The sequence below is a fragment of the Oncorhynchus mykiss genome, chromosome 8 (genome assembly GCF_057628025.1).
Source record: "Oncorhynchus mykiss isolate SJ-2025 chromosome 8, ASM5762802v1, whole genome shotgun sequence".
In the NCBI taxonomy this organism is placed as follows: Eukaryota; Metazoa; Chordata; class Actinopteri; order Salmoniformes; family Salmonidae; genus Oncorhynchus; species Oncorhynchus mykiss.
The window spans coordinates 31,061,816-31,089,163 of NC_143029.1; the positions used below are offsets into that span (position 1 = coordinate 31,061,816).

The following is a 27,348-nucleotide window of genomic DNA, read 5'->3' on the forward strand; positions in this document are numbered from 1 at the left end:
TGTCACGAACACATACTGGATGAAGTCCTCTGATGGCTGTCAAACCATCAAATGTTTGCCATCTTGATGAGGTCAGGTGACTGGTCAGCTGATGATGATAGGTCACCTGACTAGGAGGCTCTCTTGATTCGGGACAAAGACATTCCTGGTAGGTTCACATTGAACAATTAATATCAACCTTTGTGGGAGTAGCAGTATCATCCATAACAACCTTCGTAACACATTTATTCAACATCATTCATAAGGAGTTTTGGGGGGGGGGGGGTTTGAGGGTAGAGGTGGAATCATTTGGGATTCCTTTTAATGGAGATGGAGCGGGACAACACAAGTGCCACTTGGTTTGTCAAGTTTACTCGATCAGTGTTTGTTTTCAAAGAAAATGCCCCCAGAACATAAGCTATGACAAAGTTCTTTATGACAGTCGATTACAAACCTCTTATGACATAGCATTATCAATTTCAACATAGGCATCTATTACCCCCCCCCCCCCTCATATTTCCAACAGTAATGTTAGTAAAAAAAATAATACAACAAACAAACAGATGGACTTAGACGGACGTAGAGATGTCAAAAGGACATTAGCTCAGTGGAGTGCTTTGTTTGGTGAGCCTAAAGAGTGCTCCTGTGTGCACTGTAGTTCACCGTAGATCATTACAGGTCATCATAGTTCAAAGGTAATCATAGGTCACCATAGAGTATTATTGTTCAACATAGATCAACATTGTTCACCATCATCAATCTTCACTTATTGGTCACCATAGTTCACGGCTCAAGTTCCTGCTAAGGGTCCAACTGTCACCACCAGTCTCATTGAGCACAACACAACTATTCAGTAAGGACATAAGGACGCCGCTCACTGCTGACAGGCACCATGTCATGCCCCCTAAACAGACACACGCACGTTAAAATCAAATCACTTGTTAAAAAGACATTAAGGTGGTATAAAAGGAATTGCACATGAAAGACTAGATGTTGGACAGTGCTATTGGAGCAAAAGGAGAGTGGAGGAACGCAGTGAGTGAATATGGCAAGGGGAAGATACAAGATACAGTACATTTAATGAACACAGGAGAGAAGAAATAAGGCAAGAATAGAATTAAAACCACCAAAATAATTGAATAAAAATGAAAACATGTTTTTTTCTTCCAGTTTATAATTGTTTCTCAGCCCTTGATCCAAGGCTCGACCCAATTGGCTAGTTCCATTCCCAGTCCACGTTGTCGGCTACGGGCGTTTAATTGTTTTCCGGTTCATTTGAAATCAATGTTTGATTGATACTTTTCATCATAATCTGTGTGCACGGGGACGATGTAGTGGCAGCTGCAAGATTCCATAATTTACAGACCCACACACACACAACACACAGACTCTCAGTGCAGCCTAAACACGATCACCCCCCCCCCTTTCCCCCTGTTCTATCACTGAATCAGAGTCTCTTTCTCTATTTTTATTTTCATCTTTCCCTTTCTTCTTCACTTATGTTGGGAGTTTGAGAGCAGCTTGTCTGCCTCGGGGTACGTGGGATACTTCACGGTCTCGATCTTCTCCTTGACTTTGTAGGACGGGTAGAGGCCGGTGCGGCCCATTTTACGGTTGACCCCTTTCGAGTAGCCATCCCAGTGGTTCCCCGCCACGCCGATGACGTCACCAGGCTCCAGGGGTATGTCTTCGGGGCTGCGGGGTTGGTGGGGGTAGATGGCGATCTGGTTGTGGGCGTTCTGACCACCGAAGTAGTAGATGTCGTCTAGCGAGTGGAAGAAGGAGGAGGCGTCCGGGTGCAGCGTTTGCATCATCTCGTAGGCCACACGGCACACCTGGAACCAGAAAGAAGAGATACAGGAAACAGGAGGTATAAACAGGAAGTTGAGCTACAGAAAACAATACGTAGAGATACAGGAAGTACAGATGCAGTTCCTTCAGAAAGTATTCACACCCCTTCACTTTTTTTTCAAATTTTTGTTGTGTTATCAAATAACATTTTATTGGTCACATGCACATGGTTAGCAGATGTTAATGCAAGTGTAGAGCTTGTGCTTCTAGTTCCAACAGTGCAGTAATATCAAACAAGTAATCTATCAAATTCACAATGACTACCTTATACACACCAATGTCATGGAATGGAATAATAATATGTACATATATATACAGTGCCTTGCGAAGGTATTCGGCCCCCTTGAACTTTGCGACCTTTTGCCACATTTCAGGCTTCAAACACAAAGATATAAAACTGTATTTTTTTGTGAATCAACAACAAGTGGGACACAATCATGAAGTGGAATGACATTTATTGGATATTTCAAACTTTTTTAACAAATCAAAAACTGAAAAATTGGGCGTGCAAAATGATTCAGCCCCTTTACTTTCAGTGCAGCAAACTCTCTCCAGAAGTTCAGTGAGGATCTCTGAATGATCCAATGTTGACCTAAATGACTAATGATGATAAATAAAATCCACCTGTGTGTAATCAAGTCTCCGTATAAATGCACCTGCACTGTGATAGTCTCAGAGGTCTGTTAAAAGCGCAGAGAGCATCATGAAGAACAAGGAACACACCAGGCAGGTCCGAGATACTGTTGTGAAGAAGTTTAAAGCCGGATTTGGATACAAAAAGATTTCCCAAGCTTTAAACATCCCAAGGAGCACTGTGCAAGCGATAATATTGAAATGGAAGGAGTATTAGACCACTGCAAATCTACCAAGACCTGGCCGTCCCTCTAAACTTTCAGCTCATACAAGGAGAAGACTGATCAGAGATGCAGCCAAGAGGCCCATGATCACTCTGGATGAACTGCAGAGATCTACAGCTGAGGTGGGAGACTCTGTCCATAGGACAACAATCAGTCGTATATTGCACAAATCTGGCCTTTATGGAAGAGTGGCAAGAAGAAAGCCATTTCTTAAAGATATCCATAAAAAGTGTTGTTTAAAGTTTGCCACAAGCCACCTGGGAGACACAGCAAACATGTGGAAGAAGGTGCTCTGGTCAGATGAAACCAAAATTGAACTTTTTGGCAACAATGCAAAACGTTATGTTTGGCGTAAAAGCAACACAGCTCATCACCCTGAATACACCATCCCCACTGTCAAACATGGTGGTGGCAGCATCATGGTTTGGGCCTGCTTTTCTTCAGCAGGGACAGGGAAGATGGTTAAAATTGATGGGAAGATGGATGGAGCCAAATACAGGACCATTCTGGAAGAAAACCTGATGGAGTCTGCAAAAGACCTGAGACTGGGACGGAGATTTGTCTTCCAACAAGACAATGATCCAAAACATAAAGCAAAATCTACAATGGAATGGTTCAAAAATAAACATATCCAGGTGTTTGAATGGCCAAGTCAAAGTCCAGACCTGAATCCAATCGAGAATCTGTGGAAAGAACTGAAAACTGCTGTTCACAAATGCTCTCCATCCAACCTCACTGAGCTCGAGCTGTTTTGCAAGGAGGAATGGGAAAAAAATTCATCCTCTCGATTTGAAAAACTGATAGAGACATACCCCAAGCGACTTACAGCTGTAATCGCAGCAAAAGGTGGCGCTACAAAGTATTAACTTAAGAGGGCTGAATAATTTTGCACGCCCAATTTTTCAGTTTTTGATTTGTTAAAAAAGTTTGAAATATCCAATGAATGTTGTTCCACTTCATGATTGTGTCCCACTTGTTGATTCTTCACAAAAAAATACAGTTTTATATCTTTATGTTTGAAGCCTGAAATGTGGCAAAAGGTCGCAAAGTTCAAGGGGGCCGAATACTTTCGCAAGGCACTGTATATGGACGCACGATGGCCGTGCGGCATAGGCAAGATGCAGTAGATGATATAAAATACAGTATATACATATGAGATGAGTAATGTAGAATATGCAAACATTATTAAAGTGGCATTATTTAAAGTGACTAGTGATACCTTTTATTAAATCCATTTATTAAAGTGGCCAGTGATTTGAGTGTTGACGTTGAGTGAGAGGTTATTTTCCTGACACCGCACTCGGAGGACCCTCATCTTCTCCCTGTAGGCCGTCTCGTCGTTGTTGGTAATCAATCCTACCACTGTAGTGTCGTCTGGAAACTTGATGATTGAGTTGGAGGCGTGCATGGCAACGTGGTCATGGGTGAGCAGGGAGTACAGGAGAGGGCTGAGAACGTACCCTTGTGGGGCCCAGTGTTGATGATCAGCAGGTTGGAGATGTTGCTTCCTACCTTCACCACCTGGGGGCGACCCATCAGAAAGTCCAGGATCCAGTTGCACAGGACGGGGTCGAAACCCAGGGTCTCAAGCTTAATGATGAATTTGGAGGGTACTATGGTGTTGAATGCTGAGCTGTAGTCATTGACAGCATTCTTACATAAGTATTCCTCTTGTCCAGATGGGATAGGCAGTCTGATGGCGATTGCATCGTCTGTGGACCTATTGGGGCGGTAAGAAAATTGGAGTGGGTCTAGGGTATCAGGTAGGGTGGAGGTGATCCTTGACTCAATCTCTCAAAGCACTTCATGATGACAGAAGTGAGTGCTACGGGGTGATAGTCATTTAGTTCAGTTACCTTAGCATTCTTGGGAACAGGAACAATGGTGGCCATCTTGAAGCATGTGGGGACAGCAGACTGGGATAGGGATTGATTGCATATGTCCGTAAACAAACCAGCCAGCATGCTCTGAGGATGCGGCTTGTGATGCCGTCTGGGCCAGCAGCCTTGAGAGGGTTAACATGTTTAAACGTTTGACTCACGTCGGCCCTCGGAGAAGGAGAGCCCACAGTCTTTGGTAGCGGGCTGAGTCGGTGGCACTGTATTGTCCTCAAAGCGCGCAAAGAAGTTGCTTAGTTTGTCTGGGAGCAAGACACCGATGTCCGCGACGGGGCTGGTTTTCTTTTTGTAATCCATAATTGTCTGTAGACCCTGCCACATACGTCTCATGTTTGAGCCGTTGAATTGCGACACTACTTTGTCTCTATACTGACACTTTGCTTCTTCGATTGCCTTGTGGAGGGAATAACTACACTGTTTGAATTTGGTCATGTTTCCAGTCGCCAAGCCATGATTAAATGCGGTGGTTCGCGCTTTCAGTTTTGCGCGAATGCTTCCATCAATCCACAGTTTCTGGTTATGGAAGGTTTTAATAGTCACAGTGGGTACAACGACTCCTATGCACTTTCTTATAAACTTGCTCACAGAGTCAGCGTATACATCAATGTTATTGTCTGAAGCTAGCCAGAACTTATCCCAGTCCATGTGATCAAAGCAATCTTGAAGTGTGGAATCCAAATTGGTCAGACCAGCGTTGGATAGACCTAAGCACGGGCGCGTCCTGTTTTAGTTTTTGCCTATAGGAAGGGTGCAACAAGATGGAGGGCCTTGTATGCATTGCAGAAGTAGTAGCAGTGTTCCAGTTCCAGTGTTTTGCTCGAGCATGTACTACAATGTGGTACTACAGGTACTACAACGTGCTGGTAGAATTTAGGGGTCCTTGTTCTCAAATTAGCTTTACTAAAATCCCCAGCTACAATAAATGTATCCTCAGCATATATGGTTTCCAGTTTACAGTCCAGTGAAGTTCTTTCAGGACCGTAGAGGTATCTGCTTGGGGGGGGGGGGGGGGGGGGGGGGTCAGGTCAGGTGAAAAAAATGACTTAAGTTCCTGCATGTTGTTATGATTACACCATGAGTCGTACACCCCTGCCCTTCTTCTTACCAGAGAGATGTTTCTGTCGGCGCGACGCATGAAGAAACCCGGTGGCTATACTGACTCTGACAACATATCCCGAGTGAGCAATGTTTCCGTGAAACAGAGCATGTTACAATCTCTGATGTCTCTCTGGAAGGCAACTCGTGCCCTAATTTTGTCCACCTGGTTGTCTAGACACTGGACATTGGCGAGTAATAACCTCGGAAGTGCTGGATGGTTGCTTGCCTTCTAAGTCTGACCAGGAGGCTGCTCCGTCTGTCTCTCCTGCAACAACGACTTTGTTTTGGGTCGGCCTCTTGGGATTAGATCCAATGTCCAGGGTGGAGGTCTGAACAAAGGATCCGCTTCGGGAAAGTCGTATTGACCCGCTCTTATACCCAATATGTAATAACATTTAAGATTTTCTGGGCTAACAATGTAAGAAATAATACATAAAAGACAAATTACTGCATAGTTTCCTCAGGACTTGAAGCGAGGCAACCATCTCTATCGGCCCCAGCCTACACACAATACCCCATCATGTCAAAGTGGAAAAATGAAAAGTTGAAATGTCTTGAGTCAATAAGTATTCAACCCCTTTGCCATGGCAAGCCTAAAGAAGTTCAGGAGTAAACATTTGCTTAACAAGTCACATAAGAAGTTGCATGGACTCACTCTGTATGCAATAATAGTGTTTAACATGATTCATGGACGACTACCTCATCTCTTTACCACACACATAAAATGATCTTAATGGTCCCTCAGTCGAGCAGTGAATTTCAAACACAAATTCAACCCAAAAGAAACAGTGTTTTTCCAATGCCTCGCAAAAAAGGCCACCTACACCCAGTAACTACAAAGACACATGCATCCTTCTCAACTCAGTTGACAGAGAGGAAGACATCCCAAAAATCGGTCTTCTCAAAAAATCGTCTGTAGCGTCCGAATGGTTTGGCCTACAAACCCTATGGAAATATGAGACTCTCACGAACACAATAGTGTCCTCCGTTTTGCTCTACGACCCCCACAAGTGTCTTGGGACTTGTCTGAAATCGATACAGCCGATATGCCAACTTCTGTCTGTAGCGTCCGAACACTAATTTGACCCTTCTGTGAAAAGGTGAGACTATCACGAACACATACGTGTTGGTTGTTTTGATCAAGGACGCCCACAGGGCTCACAAGATTCGTCTGAAGGTCCCCTGTTACCGGTTGAAAAACAATGAATGGAAGTATATATGGAGACCGTTTAGTGACAAAAATAAGGGGTTAAATACATGTCAAAGAAATAATAATTCTAAATCAAATAGCAAAATGACCTTCTTAAAACAATTCCATATAAACTCAAAACGCAAAAAACAGAAACATACATTTTTCAGGACCCTGTATTTCAAAGATAATTCGTAAAAATGCAAATAACTTCACAGATCTTCATTGGAAAGGGTTTATACACTGTTTGCCATGCTTGTTCAAAGAACCATAAACAATTAATGAACATGCACCTGTAGAACGGTCTTTAAGACACTAACAGCTTACAGACGGTAGGCAATTAAGGTCACAGTTATGAAAGCTTAAGACACTAAAGAGGCCTTTCTACTGACTCTGAAAAACACCAAAAGAAAGATGCCCAGGGTCCCTGCTCATCTGCATGAACATGCCTTAGGCATGCTGCAAGGAGGCATGAGGACTGCAGATGTGGCCAGGGCAATAAATTGCAATGTCCGTACTATGAGACACCTAAGACAGCGCTACAGGGAGACAGGACGGACAGCTGATCGTCCTCGTAGTGGCAGACCACGTGTAACAACACCTGCACAGGATCGGTATATCTGAACATCACACCTGCAGGACAGGTACAGGATGGCAACAACAACTGCCCGAGTTACACCAGGAATGCATAATCCCTCCATCAGTGCTCAGACTGTCCGCAATAGGCTGACAGAGGCTGGACTGAGGGGTTGTAGGACTGCTGTAGGGCAGGTCCTCACCAGACATCACCGGCAACAACGTTGCCTATGGGCACAAACCCACGGTCGCTGGACCAGACAGGACTGGCAAAAGGTGCTCTTCACTGATGAGTCGCAGTCAATCTCAATGCTGTGCGTTACAGGGAAGACATCCTCCTCCCTCATGTGGTACCCTTCCTGCAGGCTCATCCTGACATGACCCTCCAGCATGACAACGCCACCAGCCATACTGCTCATTCTGTGCGTTATTTCCTGCAAGACAGGAATGTCAGTGTTCTGCCATACTGCCCAGATCTCAATCCCATTGAGCACGCCTGGGACCTTTTGGATTGGAGGGTGAGGGCTAGGGCCATTCCCCCCCAGTAATGTCCGGGAACTTGCCGGCGCCTTGGTGGAAGAGTGGGGTAACATCTCACAGCAAGAACTGGCAAATCTGGTGCAGTCCATGAGGAGGAGATGCACTGCAGGTCTTAATGCAGCTGGTGGCCACACCAGATACTGACTGTTACTTTTGATTTTGACCTCCCTTTGTTCAGGGACACATTATTCCATTTATGTTAGTCACATGTCTGTGAAAATTGTTCAGTTTATGTCTCAGTTGTTGAATCTTATTAGTTTGCTGAAAATAAACACAGTTGACAGTGAGAGAACGTTTCAATTTTTGCTGAGTTTAGCTTAGTAGAACCAATACAACACATTAAGGAGTACCACTCTCCATATTTCCAAGTATAGTGGTAGCTGCATCATGTTATGGTTATGCTTGTACTAGTTAAGGACTGGGGAGTTTGGAGCTAAGCACAGGCAATATCATAGAGGAAAAGTCTGCTTTCTTTCAGACACTGGGAGCAGGACAAGTTGCTTCGTTTTGACTTAATTCTACTTGAATATCTATGGCAAGACCTGAAAATGATTGTCTAGCAATGATCAACATACAATTTGACAGGGCTTGAAGAATTGTGAGAATAATAATGGGAAAATATTGCACAATCCAGGTGTGGAAAGCTCTTAGAGACTTACCTAGAAAGACTCACAGCTATAATTGCTGCCAAAGGTCCTACAAAGGTTTAAATTTGTTTGATTTAATCAATTTTGAAATCAGGCTGTGACACAACCAAATATGGAATACTTTCTGAAGGCACTGTGTAGGAAACAGAAGGTATATACAGGAAACAGGACATGTGACCAGGAAGCGTGAAGAATCATGGCAGCTTGCATGTTAGATTACAGTGCATTCAGAGAGTATTTGTCTTTTTCCACATTTTGTGACGTTACGGCCTTATTCTAAAACGGGTTAAATCAAACATTCCTCATCTATCTACACACAATCGCCCATAATGACAATGCAAAAACAGGTTTTCAGAAATGTTTGCAAATGTGTTAAAGCAACAAAAAAAAAATACATAACTATTCAGACCCTTTGCTATGAGACTCGAAATTGAGCTCAGGAGCATCCTGTTTCCATTGGTCATCCTTGAGATGTTTTCTAGAACTTTATTGGAGTCCACCTGTGGTAAAATCAATTGATTGGACATGATTTGGAAAGGCACACAACTGTCTATATAAGGTTCCACAGTTGGCAGTATATGTCAGAGCAAAAACAAAGCCATGAGGTCGAATTAATTGTCCGTAGAGCTCTGAGATAGGATTGTGTCGAGGCACAGATCTGGGGAAGAGTAGCAAAACATTTCTGCAGCATTGAAGGTCCCCAAGAACATAGTGGCCTCCATCATTCTTAAATGGAAGAACGAGAAACAAGATTCTCTGGTCTGATGAAACCAAAATTAAACTCTTTGGCCTGAATGCCAAGTGTCACGTCTGGAGGAAAACTGGCACCATTCCTATGGTGAAGCATGGTGGTGGCAGCATCACGCTGTGGGGATGTTTTTCAGTGGCAAGGACTAGGAGACTAGTCAGGATGGAGGGAAAGATGAACGGAGAAAAGTCCAGAGATCCTTGATGAAGACCTGCTCCAGAGCGCTCAGGATCTCAGACTGGTGCGAAGGTTCACCTTCCAACCGAATAACGACCCCAAGCACACAGCCAAGACAAGTAAACACAATTTTCTAAATGTCCTTGAGTGGCCCAGCCAGAGCCCGGACTTGAAACCGATCGAACATCCCTGGAGAGACCTGAAAACAGCTGTGCAGTGACGATCCCCATCCAATCTGACAGAGCCTGAGAGGATCTGCAGAGAAGAATAATATCGACGTTTATTTGTCACGTGCGCCGAATACAACAGGTGTAGACCTTGCAGTGAAATGCTTACTAACAGGCTCTAACCAACCGTGCAAAAAAGGTATTAGGTGAACAATAGGTAAGTAAAGAAATAAAAACAACAGTAAAAAGACAATGAAAAATAACAGTAGTGAGGCTATAACAGTAGCGAGGCTACATACAGGCACCGGTTAGTTGGGCTGATTGAGTTAGTATGTACATGTAGATATGGTTAAAGTGACTATGCATATATGATGAACAGAGAGTATCAGTAGCGTAACATAGGGGTTGGCGGGTGGCGGGACACAATGCAGATAGCCAATGTGCAAATACAGCTGTGCCAAGCTTGTAGCGTCATACCCAAGAAGACTCAAGGCTGTAATCGCTGCCAAAGGTGCTTCAACAAAGTACTGAGTAAAGGGTCTGAATACTTATATAAATGTAATATTTCAGTTTTGTATTTTTTATAAATTTGCTAATATTTCTTAAAACCTGCATTTCCTTTGTCATTGTAAGGTTTTGTTTGTAGATTTATGAGGGATAAAAACGATTTAATCAATTTTATAATAAGGCTGTAACGTAACAAAATGTTAATAGCCAAGGGGTCTGAATACTTTTCGAATTATACATTATGTGGATTTGACTATTTAGATTTGTTCAGATGAAAAGTTACCTGGTCCCAGATCTATTTGTTGCCCTGCCATCTCCTATGGTCATTGTTTAACATGACAATGACAATAGTAGTAGGCTATTCAGGTTTGTAACCGTATAGATCAGTGAATTATATACCTTATATTCCCTTAAAGGCTGTTGTGTTGGCTATGGCAGGGGTTCTCAAACCTTTTGGGACTGAGGACCTCTTTTGTGAAAGCAAATTCATCAGGGACCCCCTCATAATCATAAAAATAGCATACAAGGAGTTTTAGCTGTGACTTCAGTGCATGGCTGTAAGAATCAAGTCCCGGGCCCTGGGATGAAACATTTTAAAGGCTCGCCTCATTGCATTGGAGAGAAGGAATTCAGTTTAAGCTAATTTCCTGCGATTTTACTCATTCTACCATGAGGCAGAGAGAAAACGTTGCAGTTTTAAAGCTTAAATTACAGTGCGTTTATGTAAAAAAAACACATAATTTTGAGGTATTGAGTTGAAAAATGTATAATTGGCGGAGTACTGAGGATACCAATCTCCCTGGGAGCCTCCCAGGCTCATGTTGCTCATGATTAAGAATATAAATTGTACATTAATAATATTACATTGTATTGCATTACACCCTCTAAACATATTCCACAGATCCCTTGGCCATAATTTGTTTAATCTGATACTGTTAGTAATATTCATAAAAATAATATATATCTGTGTGTGTGTATATATATATATATATATATATTTATTTTTTGTTGTTTTAGCCAAGGACACCCTGTAGTACTTTCGCAGACACCCCACTTTTGAGAACCCCTGGGATGTGGTACACCTACCTGTGAGGAGAAGGTGCAGACCAGGAAGTCGGTCTGGGACAGGAAGTGTATGTCTAGGATGACTCCTCTCAGAGAGTTCTCGGTGTAGCGGTTGTGAAGGCCGGCTGACCACGAGATGGAGTTATCACTGATGAACTCATAGTCAGCGTACCTGTAGGACACACATACTATTACCCACATGGGCTTCTACATACAAACAGAAACACAATGGCCGTGTCTGAATACCCAAACTTGCGTTCTAAATAGTAGGCATTTTGTCTATGCAAAAACATGATGTTTTATGTGAAATTTTGAAAAGGAAGTATGCTTTGATGTCATACTCATGTAGACGTTTTATCTAGTAGAATTCGCTGCAAACTATTGAGGAGGAGAGTCATCTTTTCAGACCCAAGTGTGTTGGACAACAACTGATCACCAAAAAGGTTGATCGTTTTTGCCTACTGCAATACATTTTTTATAAAACAGTATGTTTTATCTAGTACAATTAGTATACAGTATGTAGTTCTAGTAAGTAGTAGGCAAGAAAGATTTCGGAAACGGCCAATCATACACACACAGTTGTGGCCAGTGATCAGCCACAGTGTTTTGGTGTTTGTTCCCTTTTGGATCGCAACAAAATGTGGATTTCACCCAGAACGGCTAATGAATATTAGGGACACAATACCGGCCGGTATTTGTCCTGAAATTCTGTCATCATCCAACGATATACTACTGAAGTCTACCCCGATGTTGAGTCAGACTTTAATTAAACCGAGGTTATGGGACTGTGGGACAGAGACATATGGGGAGGAGAAGCTGGGACTCAAGCCTTTCAGAAGGTGAGGACTCCATGCCCCTTGTCCGTCATCTCCCTCTCCAATGTGCGTTCACTCGCCAACAAATCCGACGAGCTACAACTTCTGATGATGAGAAAAAAAGGACTTCTCTCTCTCACCTCTGCTTTCTTTTTTTTATGGTTAAATGCCTCTATTCCCGACACCGCCGTGGATCTAGCCGGCTTCCAGCTGAACTGGGCTGATCCCGGAGCAGTCCAGTAAATTCAAAGGATGTGTGTGTTTCCCTATTCTGTCTAAAGCATGCTCTCCAGAGTCTACATCACGCCGAGCACCTGTGTGCACACACATCACAACTGCTGCAGGCTGATCAGATCACAGAGGTGGAAAGGAAATATCCGGATTCTACTTTGACCATCATGGGGGATTTTAACCACACCAGCCTACAACAGGAACTTCCCAGCTACAAACAAATGGTGAAATGTTCAACAAGCCAATAAAAAATTCTGGACAATGTTTACGGCACTATTAAAGGGGCATACCACACTGTCCCCCACGCTCCTCTGGGCAACTCAGACCATGTGATGCTACACCTCATCCCCGCATACAGACAGAAACTAAAAACTGCTAAACCTGTCAAACATACAGTGCAGAAATGGACTGAAGAGGCCATTGGGCAGTTAAAGGACTGCCTAGACACCACGGATTGGAACATATTCATGGACAACAATGCCAACACACACGAGTACACAGACACATCCTACATCAGTGTATGTGAGGAGAATTGCATACCATGAAATACCTTTCTATCACACAGCAACGATAAGCACTGGTGAGCTTAGGGCTCTCCTTTCTTCCAAAGAGGAAGACCACACGAGCAAGACCAGGGACCTCTATAGAGAGGCCAAGAAAAATATACACTCAGGAATTAGGGCAGCAAAACAGCAGTACAAAGACAGGCTAGAGCAACAGTTCTCCAGCCACGACTGTCTGTCTGGAGTGGACTGAAAACCATTACCAACTTCAAACCTAAAGCTCCCCGACGCCAGACGACCCCTCACTGCCCAACAAACTAAACCAGTTTACTACAGATTTGACTCATAAAGGCCCCTCAATCACCAGGACAATACACCCTTCAGCCTACCCCTCCTTGCCACTTCACTCATGACCAAAACTTCCCGCCACCTGAAACGTTTCTTCCCCCAGGCTGTGGCCCTCACCAAACGGTCATCTGGCCCATAGAGACTAAATGACTATGCTGTGGCCCTCACCAAACGGTCATCTGGCCCATAGAGACTAAAGGACTATGCTGTGGCCCTCACCAAACGGTCATCTGGCCCATAGAGACTAAAGGACTATGCTGTGGACCTCACCAAACAGTAATCTGGCCCATAGAGACTAACGGACTATGCTGTGGCCCTCACCAACCTGTCATCTGGTCCATAGAGACTAACGGACTATGCTGTGGACCTCACCAAACAGTAATCTGGCCCATAGAGACTAACGGACTATGCTGTGGCCCTCACCAACCTGTCATCTGGTCCATAGAGACTAACGGACTATGCTGTGGACCTCACCAAACAGTCATCTGGCCCATAGAGACTAACGGACTATGCTGTGGCCCTCACCAAATGGTCATCTGGCCCATAGAGACTAAAGGACTATGCTGTGGCTCTCACCAAACGGTCATCTGGCCCATAGAGACTAAAGGACTATGCTGTGGCTCTCACCAAACGGTCATCTGGCCCATAGAGACTAACGGACTATGCTGTGGCCCTCACCAAACGGGCATCTGGCCCATAGAGACTAAAGGACTATGCTGTGGCCCTCACCAACCTGTCATCTGGCCCATAGAGACTAACGAACTATGCTGTGGCCCTCACCAACCTGTCATCTGGCCCATAGAGACTAAAGGACTATGCTGTGGCCCTCACCAACCTGTCATCTGGCCCATAGAGACTAAAGGACTATGCTGTGGACCTCACCAAACGGTCATCTGGCCCATAGAGACTAAAGGACTATGCTGTGGACCTCACCAAACGGTCATCTGGCCCATAGAGACTAACGGACTAAGCTGTGGCCCTCACCAACCTGTCATCTGGCCCATAGAGACTAACGGACTAAGCTGTGGCCCTCACCAAACGGTCATCTGGCCCATAGAGACTAACGGACTATGCTGTGGCCCTCACTAAACGGGCATCTGGCCCATAGAGACTAAAGGACTATGCTGTGGCCCTCACCAACCTGTCATCTGGCCCATAGAGACTAAAGGACTATGCTGTGGCCCTCACCAACCTGTCATCTGGCCCATAGAGACTAAAGGACTATGCTGTGGCCCTCACCAAACGGTCATCTGGCCCATAGAGACTAAAGGACTATGCTGTGGCCCTCACCAAAAGGTCATCTGGCCCATAGAGACTAACGGACTTGATTCTTGATGGATTCTGACATACAAACACGAATGCTACACCCCCTCCCTGTCCCTGTTGGTTGGCCCTGCTTGCTCTTTGTGTGGTGAGTTCATTTCACTGCTCATCTGAGCTGGATTCCTTATAGGAGCTGAGGCGGCACGGCACACCACACACCACACACACACACACTTCATTATAAGGGTATTGGTTGTCACTCACTTCGTCTTAGCCTCTTGCAGTAGTGAGGGGTCATCTGTTGCCAGGTAGACTCGTTTCTTGTCCACGTGGATGCGTCTGGCCATGTGTTGGAACTGTTCCTCCACGTGCACCATGTACTCCTCTATAGGGTGGAACGCAGCCTCCGTCCCCACCTTATCTGTCCGTCGAACATGGACCCTACAGGGACAGAGACAGGGGTGGAGGGAGGGAGGGAGCGAGTGAGAGAGAGAGAGCAATACTTTCAGTCAATACCCTCACTATCAGCTACTTCATTCTGTACTTAATTTGGCAGAATCTTTGTGCCCTTGCCAGTCTTGCCCATAATCAGAGCGAGAGAGAGAGAGAAAGAGAGAGAGATACCCAGTGGCACAATGTAGGAGTAATGACAGAAAACTAAAGTCAGAAAGGAAGGGGGTTTGAATGGGAGATAGAAGCGAACGGACGAATAATAGACCAGCGCTGCAAGTGTTTGTGAAACTGAGTGCTTTCTTTGTTTAATCGCTCATAACACAACAACGCCAGCATCTATGGTTTGGAGGGAGAGAATAAAGGTAGACAAAGGGAATAAGAGAGAGAGAGAAAGAGAGGAGAGCAAAAAGAGCGAGAGAGAGAAAGAGCGAGAGAGAGACAGAGAGAGAGAGCGACAGAGAGACAGAGAGAGAGAGGGAGCGAATGAATGAGAAATCGAAAGAACGAGATAATAAACACAGTGTGTCTAATTACCAGAACTGGCCTGAGATCAGTCAGCCCAGTCCTCGGGATGCTCACTGAAGCAACAAACACCTTTATTTACCCTAACACACTCCTGGATCAGAGAGAATAGAGGGAACGAGAGATTAAAGGAGAGAGAGGGATGGATAGGAGTAGAGTGGGGGAGGGATTCTCCACAGGTGCACGTAAGGCTGAAAGTGAACCTCTTTGTTTCTCTACATCTATTTAACTCTCTGTTCATATCTTCAAATTCACTCCCCTGCACTCTCACTCTCTCCTTCCATCTCTCTCTATCTGATCTGAAGAGACTTTTGATTATAAGTGGGACTCTTGACTACGAGCCTCTCCATTCTCTGCTTCTCTCTTCCATGGTCTCAGTCGGTCCTTCTCCCGCTCTCTCTCTCCTTTCATCTCTCCTCCTGTTTTGTTCCTCCTCTCGTTCTCTCCTCTTTCCCTCCCTTCATCCCGCCGCCCGTTCCTTGGCAGACGATGCGGCCGTGCTTGGGCGCTTAGTGCCAGACGGCGTGCGAGTAATCAATCTACCCATCCCTCCCTCCTTCTCCACTCCCCCTCCTCTCTGGCTGTCTCCACTGCTTGTGAGAAGCTGCGCTGGGGCTGAGGTTGTGCTGACGACTGCTTTTAGATGCTTTAGTCTGGTGTGTTGCAGGCCTACTGAGGGTAGAGGCTCTGCTGCGATGACATTGCTTTTCACAGGAGCAGGGGGATGCAGGGAGACGACTGGCTCCCACGTCGTCTCGTGTCCTCGGAGATACCTCATACAGTCCCTCCCCTCCGAAGCCCCTCTCGCATTCCTCCTCTAGCCCCTTTCACTCATCCCCTCACTCAATGACTCTCCCCACTTTCATGCTCTCCCACCCACACCCCATCTTCCTCTTCCCAAACCCCAATCCTACCCAACTGTTCCCCTACCCCCCCCCCCCCTTATCTCCCCCAAGTACTAAGGCACTTTATTATATTATCAGATGGAAGCAGAAAGAGAAAAGGAGCAGAGGAAACTTTCTTTCCATCTAGCACTTTATTTCAATAGGCTCCCCAGTGACAGAGGGGGGAGAATGGAGGGAGCAAGTGAGGAGAGGAGAGAGGAGAAGACAAAGCAATAGAGTTAGGAGAGACAATGATGGGAAATAGGGAAAGCGATACGGGGGAAATAGAGAAAAAGGTGAGCGAAATAAATGAGATAAAGACAAAAAAGAGGAGCAGGTGAAAGAAAGGATAGAGGTGCAGACGACATGAGAGAGAAAGTTCGATTGGGAAAGAAAGGAGGGTGATTCATAGAGTCAAAAGAGGACAGGGAGGACAGGGAGGGTTGAGAGAAAAAGGTAGCAGCAGAAGAAACTGAGAAAGAAGTAGGCCTAATAGAGGTAAAGGTGAAGAGACAGACAGACAGACAGACAGACAGACAGACAGACAGACAGACAGACAGACAACTTTAACAGACAGAAACATACACTAATAGATAGAGAAATAGGACACTTCAAACCAATGCGCCGAAAACAGTGAAATGCTGTAACAACTTAGAAATAAAAGTAACAACTTAAAGAGCAGCAGTACAATAACAATAGCGGGGCTATATACAGGGGATACCAGTACAGAGTCAATGTGGAGACTATATACAGGGGATACCAGTACAGAGTCAATGTGTGGACTATATACAGGGGATACCAGTACAGAGTCCATGTGGAGACTATATACAGGGGATACCAGTACAGTCCATGTGGAGACTATATACAGGGGATACCAGTACAGAGTCAATGTGGAGACTATATACAGGGGATACCAGTACAGTCCATGTGGAGACTATATACAGGGGATACCAGTACAGAGTCAATGTGTGGACTATATACAGGGGATACCAGTACAGAGTCCATGTGGAGACTATATACAGGGGATACCAGTACAGTCCATGTGGAGACTATATACAGGGGATACCAGTACAGAGTCAATGTGTGGACTATATACAGGGGATACCAGTACAGAGTCCATGTGGAGACTATATACAGGGGATACCAGTACAGAGTCCATGTGGAGACTATATACAGGGGATACCAGTACAGAGTCCATGTGGAGACTATATACAGGGGATACCAGTACAGAGTCCATGTGGAGACTATATACAGGGGATACCAGTACAGAGTCCATGTGGAGACTATATACAGGGGATACCAGTACAGAGTCAATGTGTGGACTATATACAGGGGATACCAGTACAGAGTCCATGTGGAGACTATATACAGGGGATACCAGTACAGAGTCAATGTGTGGACTATATACAGGGGATACCAGTACAGAGTCCATGTGGAGACTATATACAGGGGATACCAGTACAGAGTCCATGTGGAGGCTATATACAGGGGATACCAGTACAGAGTCCATGTGGAGACTATATACAGGGGATACCAGTACAGAGTCCATGTGGAGACTATATACAGGGGATACCAGTACAGAGTCCATGTGGAGACTATATACAGGGGATACCAGTACAGAGTCCATGTGGAGACTATATACAGGGGATACCAGTACAGAGTCCATGTGGAGACTATATACAGGGGATACCAGTACAGAGTCAATGTGTGGACTATATACAGGGGATACCAGTACAGAGTCAATGTGTGGACTATATACAGGGGATACCAGTACAGAGTCAATGTGGAGACTATATACAGGGGATACCAGTACAGAGTCAATGTATGGACTATATACAGGGGATACCAGTACAGAGTCAATGTGGGGACTATATACAGGGGATACTAGTACAGAGTCAATGTGTGGGGGCATCGGTCAGTCGAGGTAATATGTACATGTAGGTAGAGTTATTAAAGTGACTCTTCGAGCTACCCTTTAATGGGGTGTTTGAAAGCCAGCTTGACCCAGGTTGGGTGTTGTGTGTGTGTGCGTGCGTGCACATGTGTGTTAATATGCATGCATAGGTGCATGCATCCACCTACCCTATGATGGGGTGCTTGAAACCCAGCTTGGCTGTGGTGTCTGCAATCTCCTTCTCCAGCCAGGCCTGTGGACGCACCAGGTACTTAACGAACTGAGACACCCACCACACAGACGGGTCACCATGGAGACGGTGTAGACGCTGGGCTAGGTCTTCCGGGATGGACAGGGGCAGGTACGGGGGGCGGGGGTGTAGGCTATCCACGATGGGTAACTCCACCACCTGGATGTCCTTGTCATGGGCCTCACCTACAGAGACAGAAGGGGAAAGAGTTACAGGGGAGCTGCACAGCCACACTGGTTACGCCCTGGGTTAATTGACGTGAGTTAGGAGCGACTCACGCTCTGCAAAAGTTATGCATCTCACACTCACATCTGGTGTAGCAGGCCAGTTCGGCAGCATCTGTAACAGAGCGGATTTTGTCCATCCCTCACTAGAAGCGAACTAGCAACCTTCTGCTGCACAACAACACTTTGCACCAAGCAGCGTTACCTGTCACCCCACAAACGCTATGGGAGAGCAGCTACTTCTAGGTATCAGAGCAGGTGATGTTGTCTGATGGACGCTAGTCTATCGCACACATAGCTAACTAGCTAGCTATTCCACATTGGCTACACTCACCTTTATTTGACCCAACTGGCCTCCTCTTGGGTCCTATCCTTGGTTTATACAAATCTAAAAACAGATAGGTGAGAGTTGATATCCAAATAACTTTCTGCCGTACTACGTTTTCTACTCATCCAATGATGTCAGATCAGAGCAGATGAGAGGAGGGAGCCATTCTATACTATTAAAAGAGTTGTATAACTAAACCAAGATAGACCACAGCCCGTTGCTTCAAGTAGGAACAAATTAGTCTCAGTGGGCAGAACAAGCAAGGCGGTGGGCAGAGCCAAGCACGAGCTAGTGAGATCCTATTGGCTCGTTCCAGCATGCATTTGCATATTTCCATTAGGGAACGCCTACTCTGTGAAGTGCGTGTGTGCAATAATTCAATTATCTTTTGCACTTCTAAACAATGCAATTTGTTACAACTTTGGCCAAGGGTAAAGTCCCCTCTGTTTATAACATATTCTAGTTTATGGAACGGAACATTTTATTGAGATCAAATGTTTAATTGATGAGAAAATGTGCAGAATGTTGACCAAAATCCATTGCGTTCCATCATCTCCCACTGCCAGCCACTGAGCTTTCTCTCACTACCATATTTGGAAACGCCAAGCGGAGGCTTCACATTTATAGATTCCGGTGAAATATTTGTCTCATTGTTCTATCTGTGACGCAGACTTAAATCCTCGTTCCTTTACAATCATTGGATTAGTGTAAACCTTGGCTAGACAGTTTCTTCCCTCTGTACATCTAACAGCTACAGTGAACAAGTGCACACTGTGGAGAAAAGGGTATGGAATGAACCGCAGCCAAAAAGATAGAGAGAGTGAAGGAAGTTAAAGACAGGAGAAAGTCATGGAAGGATAGAGAAGTTAGAGAAGACAGGAGAAAGTCATGGAAGGTTAGAGAAGTTAGAGAAGACAGGAGAAAGTCATGGAAGGTTAGAGAAGACAGGAGAAAGTCATGGAAGGTTAGAGAAGACAGGAGAAAGTCATGGGAGGATAGAGAAGTTAGAGAAGACAGGAGAAAGTCATGCCCTTTCAAAACAACAATCCCAATTCTCTCTCGCTTTATCCCCACTGCATTCAGAGTGACAGTTGCCCTTTGGCTGTCCTTCTTTAAAGGGATAATCCACCCTAAAATTGAAATGTGACATGCTACGTCATCATGATAAGGTTCTCATCACTGGAGATAGGGGATAACAAACGATCACATTTCATGACTCTTTTAAAACAATTACTTGCACTCGGGAATGCCAAATCAGCCAATAGACTGTATGGGCAAACTTGTCTAAAACACATCAGTCTGTCTATATAGTCACGAGAAAGTATATATTTTGTTCAAATGTCTTCAAAGTGGACAGTGCACCATCAAATGAATTTCCTTTTTCCTTCAACTGCCATGATGCAAAGCAGTTTTCTCCTCTCGTCTCCCTGCACGCAGGCTCACAGGGCACATGCACGTTTGCATAGCAACCTGACTCGCACTGCTTTGAGCTAGAAATGCGATCTCTACTAGGTTGAACATGGTAAATGTTTAACACCTAAATTAATAGTGCAGTTTGTTTCAGGGATTTTACAACTAGCTAACTACTTCACATACTGATATTGGCTTTGGTATTATTGTGTTACATACATTTTCTAGCTAGTTACCTAGCTAGCCTATCTAGAGAAAGCATTGCATTGTGGGTTCTACTCTGCAGATCTCCACAAGTTTTTTTACATGTTGCTTCCTAACTACAAAATGCAAATGAAATTCCCATAGTATATTGTTCTCACATATTAGTATTATTTAACAATGTAAATCACAGGAATTTGTCATTTTAAGTGGAATATTCCTTTAAAAGCCAAGGTGAGCCAATCTACTTCCATGGTACTGGGGGTGGAACACTGGCACCAGCTGCACCCAGAGGGCGGCACATAGACGGGCATGGGACTGGCAGGGACTCTGGGCACAGTGGGCAGAGAGGAGGGTTGAGCTGGGCTGATTAGGAAGGTCATCCTCTCTGGGTTCCTGATAGCCTTTCCACCTGGGAGAGTGGGTGTTAAGCCTCAAAACACAAAGGAGTGGCCAGGACACACACACAAGCGCGCGCACAAACACATGTGGACACACACACACACTTTTGGTCTAATCTCATCTCGCCAGGAGGGATATGTCTGGCAGACAACCTCCATTCACACGTACATCGGGTCTGAAAACCAGAGGACATTTTTTAAAACATGTTTTTTTTTTACAGTTTCAAAAATAAGCTTAGACGACAACTACTGATCTCTGTGAAGTTGCAACTACGGTGACCTGTTCCATTACAGAAAGCCTAATAAAACTGCACACAGCTTTCATAACCCATTGTCAAACAAATGGCATAATTACTCATTCAAATGGCCTTTCAAAGAAAGTGTAACTGGAATAAAATAAAAAATTAATAACAACAAGGGAACACAAAAACCAGGGTGTCGGTGCAAGGGCATGTGTACTCCATGTAGCGTGAGCTGAATATAAATTGGCAAGAGCATTAAATATTTAACAGAAAAAATATTTCCAAGCTTTCTCTTTGCTTATATATCATCATTGGCAGGTTTTGCGAGAGGGAGAGAGGGGACTAGCCATATTTTTTAGGCCTGCAATTCTTGGCACAACTGCACAGTTAAGCGCTCCTTCCCCCTCCCATAGCTTCCTAATTAGGACACAAAGAGTCTACATTTTTACTCAACCTCCGCAATCTGCATGAATAAATTCATGCAGCAACAATTTAAGACATTTATTTCACTATTTGAGGCAGGAATGGAGAAGAAATTTAACCCATAACGCATTGTTCTGTTGACCGCGATGTCAGTATCTTTGTTGATTGGCTCCTATGCTCTCACATACACTTCCCTACAACACACACAGAAACTTAAGCACACACATGAACACGGACGCGATTACAGTATTCACTTCTACACAAGCACGTTCACACAAATACAGGCACACATCGACACACGCACACACACACACTCCCATGCACACACAAACACAAGAAAACGCACGCACGCACACACACACACACACACACACACAATAACCCTCCCAGACACACACAATACCACCCTAGACACACACACACACAATAACCCCCCCAGACACACACACACAATAACCTCCCCCCCAGACACACACACACACACAATACCCCCCAGAAACACACACACACACACAACCATGTACTCTCGCACCATGTGTATACAGTGGGGCAAAAAAGTATTTAGTCAGCCACCAATTGTGCAAGTTCTCCCACTTAAAAAGATGAGAGGCCTGTAACCAGAAAATCTGATTGTAGGATTTTTAATGAATTTATTTGCAAATTATGGTGGAAAATAAGTATTTGGTCACCTACAAACAAGCAAGATGTTTGGCTCTCACAGACCTGTAACTTCTTCTTTAAGAGGCTCCTCTGTCCTCCACTCGTTACCTGTATTAATTAATATTAATCCCAGAACCACACGGGGGGACCTAGTGAATGACCTGCAGAGAGCTGGGACCAAAATAACAAAGCCTACCATCAGTAACACACTACGCCGCTAGGGACTCAAATCCTGCAGTGCCAGACGTGTCCCCCTGCTTAAGCCAGCACATGTCCAGGCCCGTCTGAAGTTTGCTAGAGAGCATTTGGATGATCCAGAAGAAGATTGGGAGAATGTCATATGGTCAGATGAAACCAAAATAGAACTTTTTGGTAAAAACTCAACTCGTCATGTTTGGAGGACAAAGGATGCTGAGTTGCATCCAAAGAACACCATACCTACTGTGAAGCATGGGGGTGGAAACATCATGCTTTGGGGCTGTTTTTCTGCAAAGGGACCAGGACGACTGATCCATGTAAAGGAAAGAATGAATGGGGCCATGTATCGAGAGATTTTGAGTGAAAACCTGGAGCAAGGGCATTGAAGATGAAACGTGGCTGGGTCTTTCAGCATGACAATGATCCCAAACACACCGCCCGGGCAACAAAGGAGTGGCTTCGTAAGAAGCATTTTAAGGTCCTGGAGTGGCCTAGCCAGTCTCCAGATCTCAACCCCATAGAAAATCTTTGGAGGGAGTTGAAAGTCCGTGTTGCCCAGCAACAGCCCCAAAACATCACTGCTCTAGAGGAGATCTGCATGGAGGAATGGGCCAAAATACCAGCAACAGTGTGTGAAAACCTTGTGAAGACTTACAGAAAACATTTGACCTCTGTCATTGTCAACAAAGGGTATATAACAAAGTATTGAGATTAACTTTTGTTATTGACCAAATACTTATTTTCCACCATAATTTGCAAATAAATTCATTAAAAATCCTACAAAGTAATTTTCTGGAATTTTCTTTCTTTTTTTGTCTGTCATAGTTAAAGTGTACCTATGATGAACATTACAGGCCTCTCTCATCTTTTTAAGTGGGAGAACTTGCACAATTGGTGGCTGACTAAATACCTTTTTGCCCCACTGTAAGTGCTTCAGCTCCTATAAGGAATCCTGCTCAGATGAGCAATGAACCAGTGAAATGAACTCACCACACAATGAGCAAGCAGGACGAATCAATAAGGACCATTAGAGCATGCAAGATGCAAAAACCCAACAGGAAAATCAAGAGAAAGAGAAAACTATATCAGGAAAAGCAAGAGAAAAAGAAAGCCCAAGGGAGAGGAGGGGGAGACAGAGAACAAGGAAGCTGGAGAGGAAGTGTGAGAGAGAGGCAGAGAGGAAAAAATGTAGCGAGCATAAAGAGTGTTCAGAAAGTATGTTTCCACATTTGTTGTGTTACAAAGTTATCCACACAAAATACTCTGTAAAGTCAAAGTGGAAGACCAATTGTAAAAAAAAATATTCAACCCCCTTGAGACAATACAGTTGAAGTCGGAAGTTTACATACACCTTAGCCAAATACATTTAAACTCAGTTTTTCACAATTCCTGACAATTCATTCTAGTAAAAATTCTCTGTCTTAGGTCAGTTAGGATCAACACTATTTTAAGAATGTGAAATGTCAGAATAATAGTAGAGAAATATTTATTTCAGCTTTTATTTCTTTCATAACGTTCCCAGTGGGTCAGAGGTTTACATACACTCAATTAGTATTTGGTAGCATTGCCTTTAAATTGTTTAAAGTGTCGTTCGTTGTCTCTGATTGAGAATCATACTTAGGTAGCCTTTTTCCACCTGTGTTTTGTGGGTGAATATTTCCTGTTTAGTGTTTTTTTCATTCACCTTACGGGACTGTTCGTTTGTCGATTATTGTTTTTTTCAGTATTCAGTTATTTTATAAAAAATATAAACACTTACCACGCTGCGCTTTGGTCCTCACCTTCTTCCACCACAGACGATCGTTACAGTATGTAAACCTCTGACCCATTGGAATTGTGATATAGTGAATTATAAGTGAAATAATCTGTCTGTAAACAATTGCTGTAAAAATGACTTGTGTCATGCACAAAGTAGATGTCCTAACCAACTTGCCAAAACTATAGTTTGTTAACAAGACATTTGTGGAGTGGTTGAAAAACAAGTTTTAATGACTCCAACCTAAGTGTATGTAAACCTCCGACCTCAACTGTACATGTTAAAATCACTTTTGCCAGCTATTACAGCTCGGAATCTTGCTGGGTACATGTCTAAGAGCTTTCCACACCTGGATTGTGCAACATTTGCCCATTATTATTTTAAATAATTATTCAAGCTCTGTCAAATTGGTTGTTGATCATTGCTAGACAACCATTTTCAAGTCTTGCCATAGATTGTTGAACCGATTTAGGTCAAAACTGGAACTTGGCCACTCAGGAACATTCACTGTCTTCTTGCTAAGCAACTCCAGTGTAGATTTGCCCTTGTGTTTTAGGTTATTGTCCTGCTGAAAGGTGAACACATCTTCCAGTGTCTGGTGGAAAGCATACTGAACCAGATTTTCCTCTAGGATTTTGCCTGTGTTTAGCTCCATTCTGTTTATTTTTTATCCTGAAAAACTCCTCAATCCTTAACGACTACAAGCATAGACATAAGATGATGCAGCCACCACTATGCTTAAAAATATGCAGAGTGGTACTAAGTAATGTGCAGCGGTGGAAAAAGTGTCCAATTGTCATACTTGAGTAAAAAATAGACATACCTTAATAGATAATGACTCAAGTAAAAGTGAAAGTCATCCAGTAAAATACCACTTGAGTAAAAGTCTAAAAGTATTTGGGTTTTAAATATACTTAAGTATCAAAAGTAAAAGTAAAAGTATGAATAATAGAAAATTCCTTATATTAAGCAAAGCAGATGCCACAATTTTCTTGTTTTTAAAAAATGTATGAATAGCCAGAGGCACACTTCAACACTCAGACATCATTTACAAACAAAGCATTTGTGTTTAGTGAGTCCACCAGATCAGATGCAGCAGGGATGACCAGGGATGTTCTCTGTCCTGCTAAGCATTTAAAATGTAACGAGTACTTTTGTGTGTCAGGGAAAATGTATTGAATAAAAAGTACATTATTTTACTTAAGGAATGTAGAGAAGTAAAAGTAGTCAAAAATCTAAATAGTAACGAAGTACAGAGTAGTACCACTGGTAATGTGTTGTATTGCATTTTCCCCAAACATAACACTTTGTGTTCAGGACAAACTGTTAATTTTTTTCAGTGTTACTTTATTGCCTTGTTGAAAACAGGATGTGTCAATTATGTTAGTATTGCAGGCGTCACTGCAGTCCCTGGTTTGAATCCAGGCTGCATCACATCCGGCTGTGATTGGGAGTCCCATAGGGCGGCGCACAATTGGCCCAGCGTCTTCCGGGTTTGGCTGGGATAGGCTCGTCATTGTACCATAATGCAGATACCTCAATGGTTCAACCGTAGCTATAGAACCGGGCCAAACTATAAATACCTGGCTGCTCACCCGACAGCGCGCACCCTGCCTACCTGACCAGTGCCCTGTAGACACCCCAGTGCGGTCGGTACAGGAGTTGCTGACGGGGTGGAAGACGGTCTCCCAGCCACCCGTGGCGTAGCGCCAGTTGTGGGACTCCAGGATGAGGGTGCGCTGGGTGCCGTATGCGATCATGAAGCAGTAGACCACGTGGTGCAGCTGACAGCCATAGCCACAGCCCTTGTTGATGTTACACACCAGCTTACGTGCCTTGCTGCAGTCCTGGGGGTTCTGATGAGGGGGGAGGGAGAGGTAGAGAGAGGGAGGATGAGAGAGAGAGACAGATCGAGACGGAGCGGAGAGAGTGGGAGTGAAGAAAACGACAGAGGGGGATGGGGGAGAGAGACATATGGGTGTAAGAACATACATTTGACCACTTGACCTCTGGGGGGCCCAAAATGGCTTTCTGAGCATTGTTCTCTAATTTATGATAACACAATTTGCCTATATCTCTCGCTCTCTTTCACTCACTTCCCCTCTCTGTCTCTCATGACAAAGAGATCTCCCGAAATATGAGCCAGAGAAAAAAAGCATTCTCTCAAAATGGCACCTGTAAATCACGACGTGAGACCATTCCACCGTATTCAACTACACCTCATCAGACGAGCGGTGGCAAAATGATGCCATGCGGCGCTGCGTCGTGCCCCACAGTGACAGAAGAGGAAGCGAAATATCCCACTCCCTCATTATTTCTGTTTCAATGGAAATCAATAAACTAAGTAGACCAGACCCAGCTGCTATCGCATTGGTGTCTATGGGAGAGCCACCCCCTTAAGTAGACAGGAACTAAAAAATGTTTTCAATCCAATCAAATCAAATTTTATTGGTCACATACACATGGTTAGCAGATGCTATTGCGAGTGTAGCGAAATGCTTGTGCTTATAGTTGCGACAGGGCAGCAATATCTAGCAAGTAATCTAACAAGTCTACAACAACTACCCAATACACACAAATCTAAGGTAAAGGAAAGGAATAAGAATATATACATAGAAATATATGGATGAGCAATGACAGAGCATATGCAAGATGCAAAAGATGGTATAAAATACAGTATATACATATGAGATGAGTAATGCGAGATATGTAAACATTATTAAAGTGGTATTATTAAAGTGAAGAGTGATTCATTTATTAAAGTGGCCAATGATTTCAAGTCTGTATGTAGGCAGCAGCCTCACTGTGTTAGTGATGGCTGTTTGACATCCTGTTTGAGTTTCTGAGATAGAAGCTATTTTCCAGTCTCTCGCCCACAGCTTTGATGCATCTGTGCTGACCTCGCCTTCTGGGTGGCAGCGAGGTGAACAGGCAGTGGCTCAGGTGGTTGTTGGCCTTGATGATCTTTTTGACTTTCCTTTGATATCGGGTGCTGTAGGTATCCTGGAGGGCAGTTTTCCCCCAGTGATGTGTTGTACCGACT

The 27,348-nt window shown here is 44.1% G+C and overlaps 1 protein-coding gene across 1 annotated transcript in view; it reads right to left on the reverse strand.

Annotated features, from left to right (window-relative positions):
- Nucleotides 1–398: 398 nt before the first annotated feature.
- Nucleotides 399–27,348, reverse strand: part of fut8b (fucosyltransferase 8b (alpha (1,6) fucosyltransferase)) — a 157,906-nt gene continuing 130,956 nt past the window's right edge. The window contains exons 6-10 of the mRNA XM_036985273.2: nt 25,924–26,161; nt 18,401–18,647; nt 14,724–14,900; nt 11,321–11,471; nt 399–1,814 (exon numbers count right to left, since the gene is read on the reverse strand). Of these exons, the coding sequence (XP_036841168.1) occupies nt 1,473–1,814; nt 11,321–11,471; nt 14,724–14,900; nt 18,401–18,647; nt 25,924–26,161 (1,155 nt within the window). The 3' untranslated portion in view covers nt 399–1,472. The remainder of the gene's footprint in view (nt 1,815–11,320; nt 11,472–14,723; nt 14,901–18,400; nt 18,648–25,923; nt 26,162–27,348) is intronic.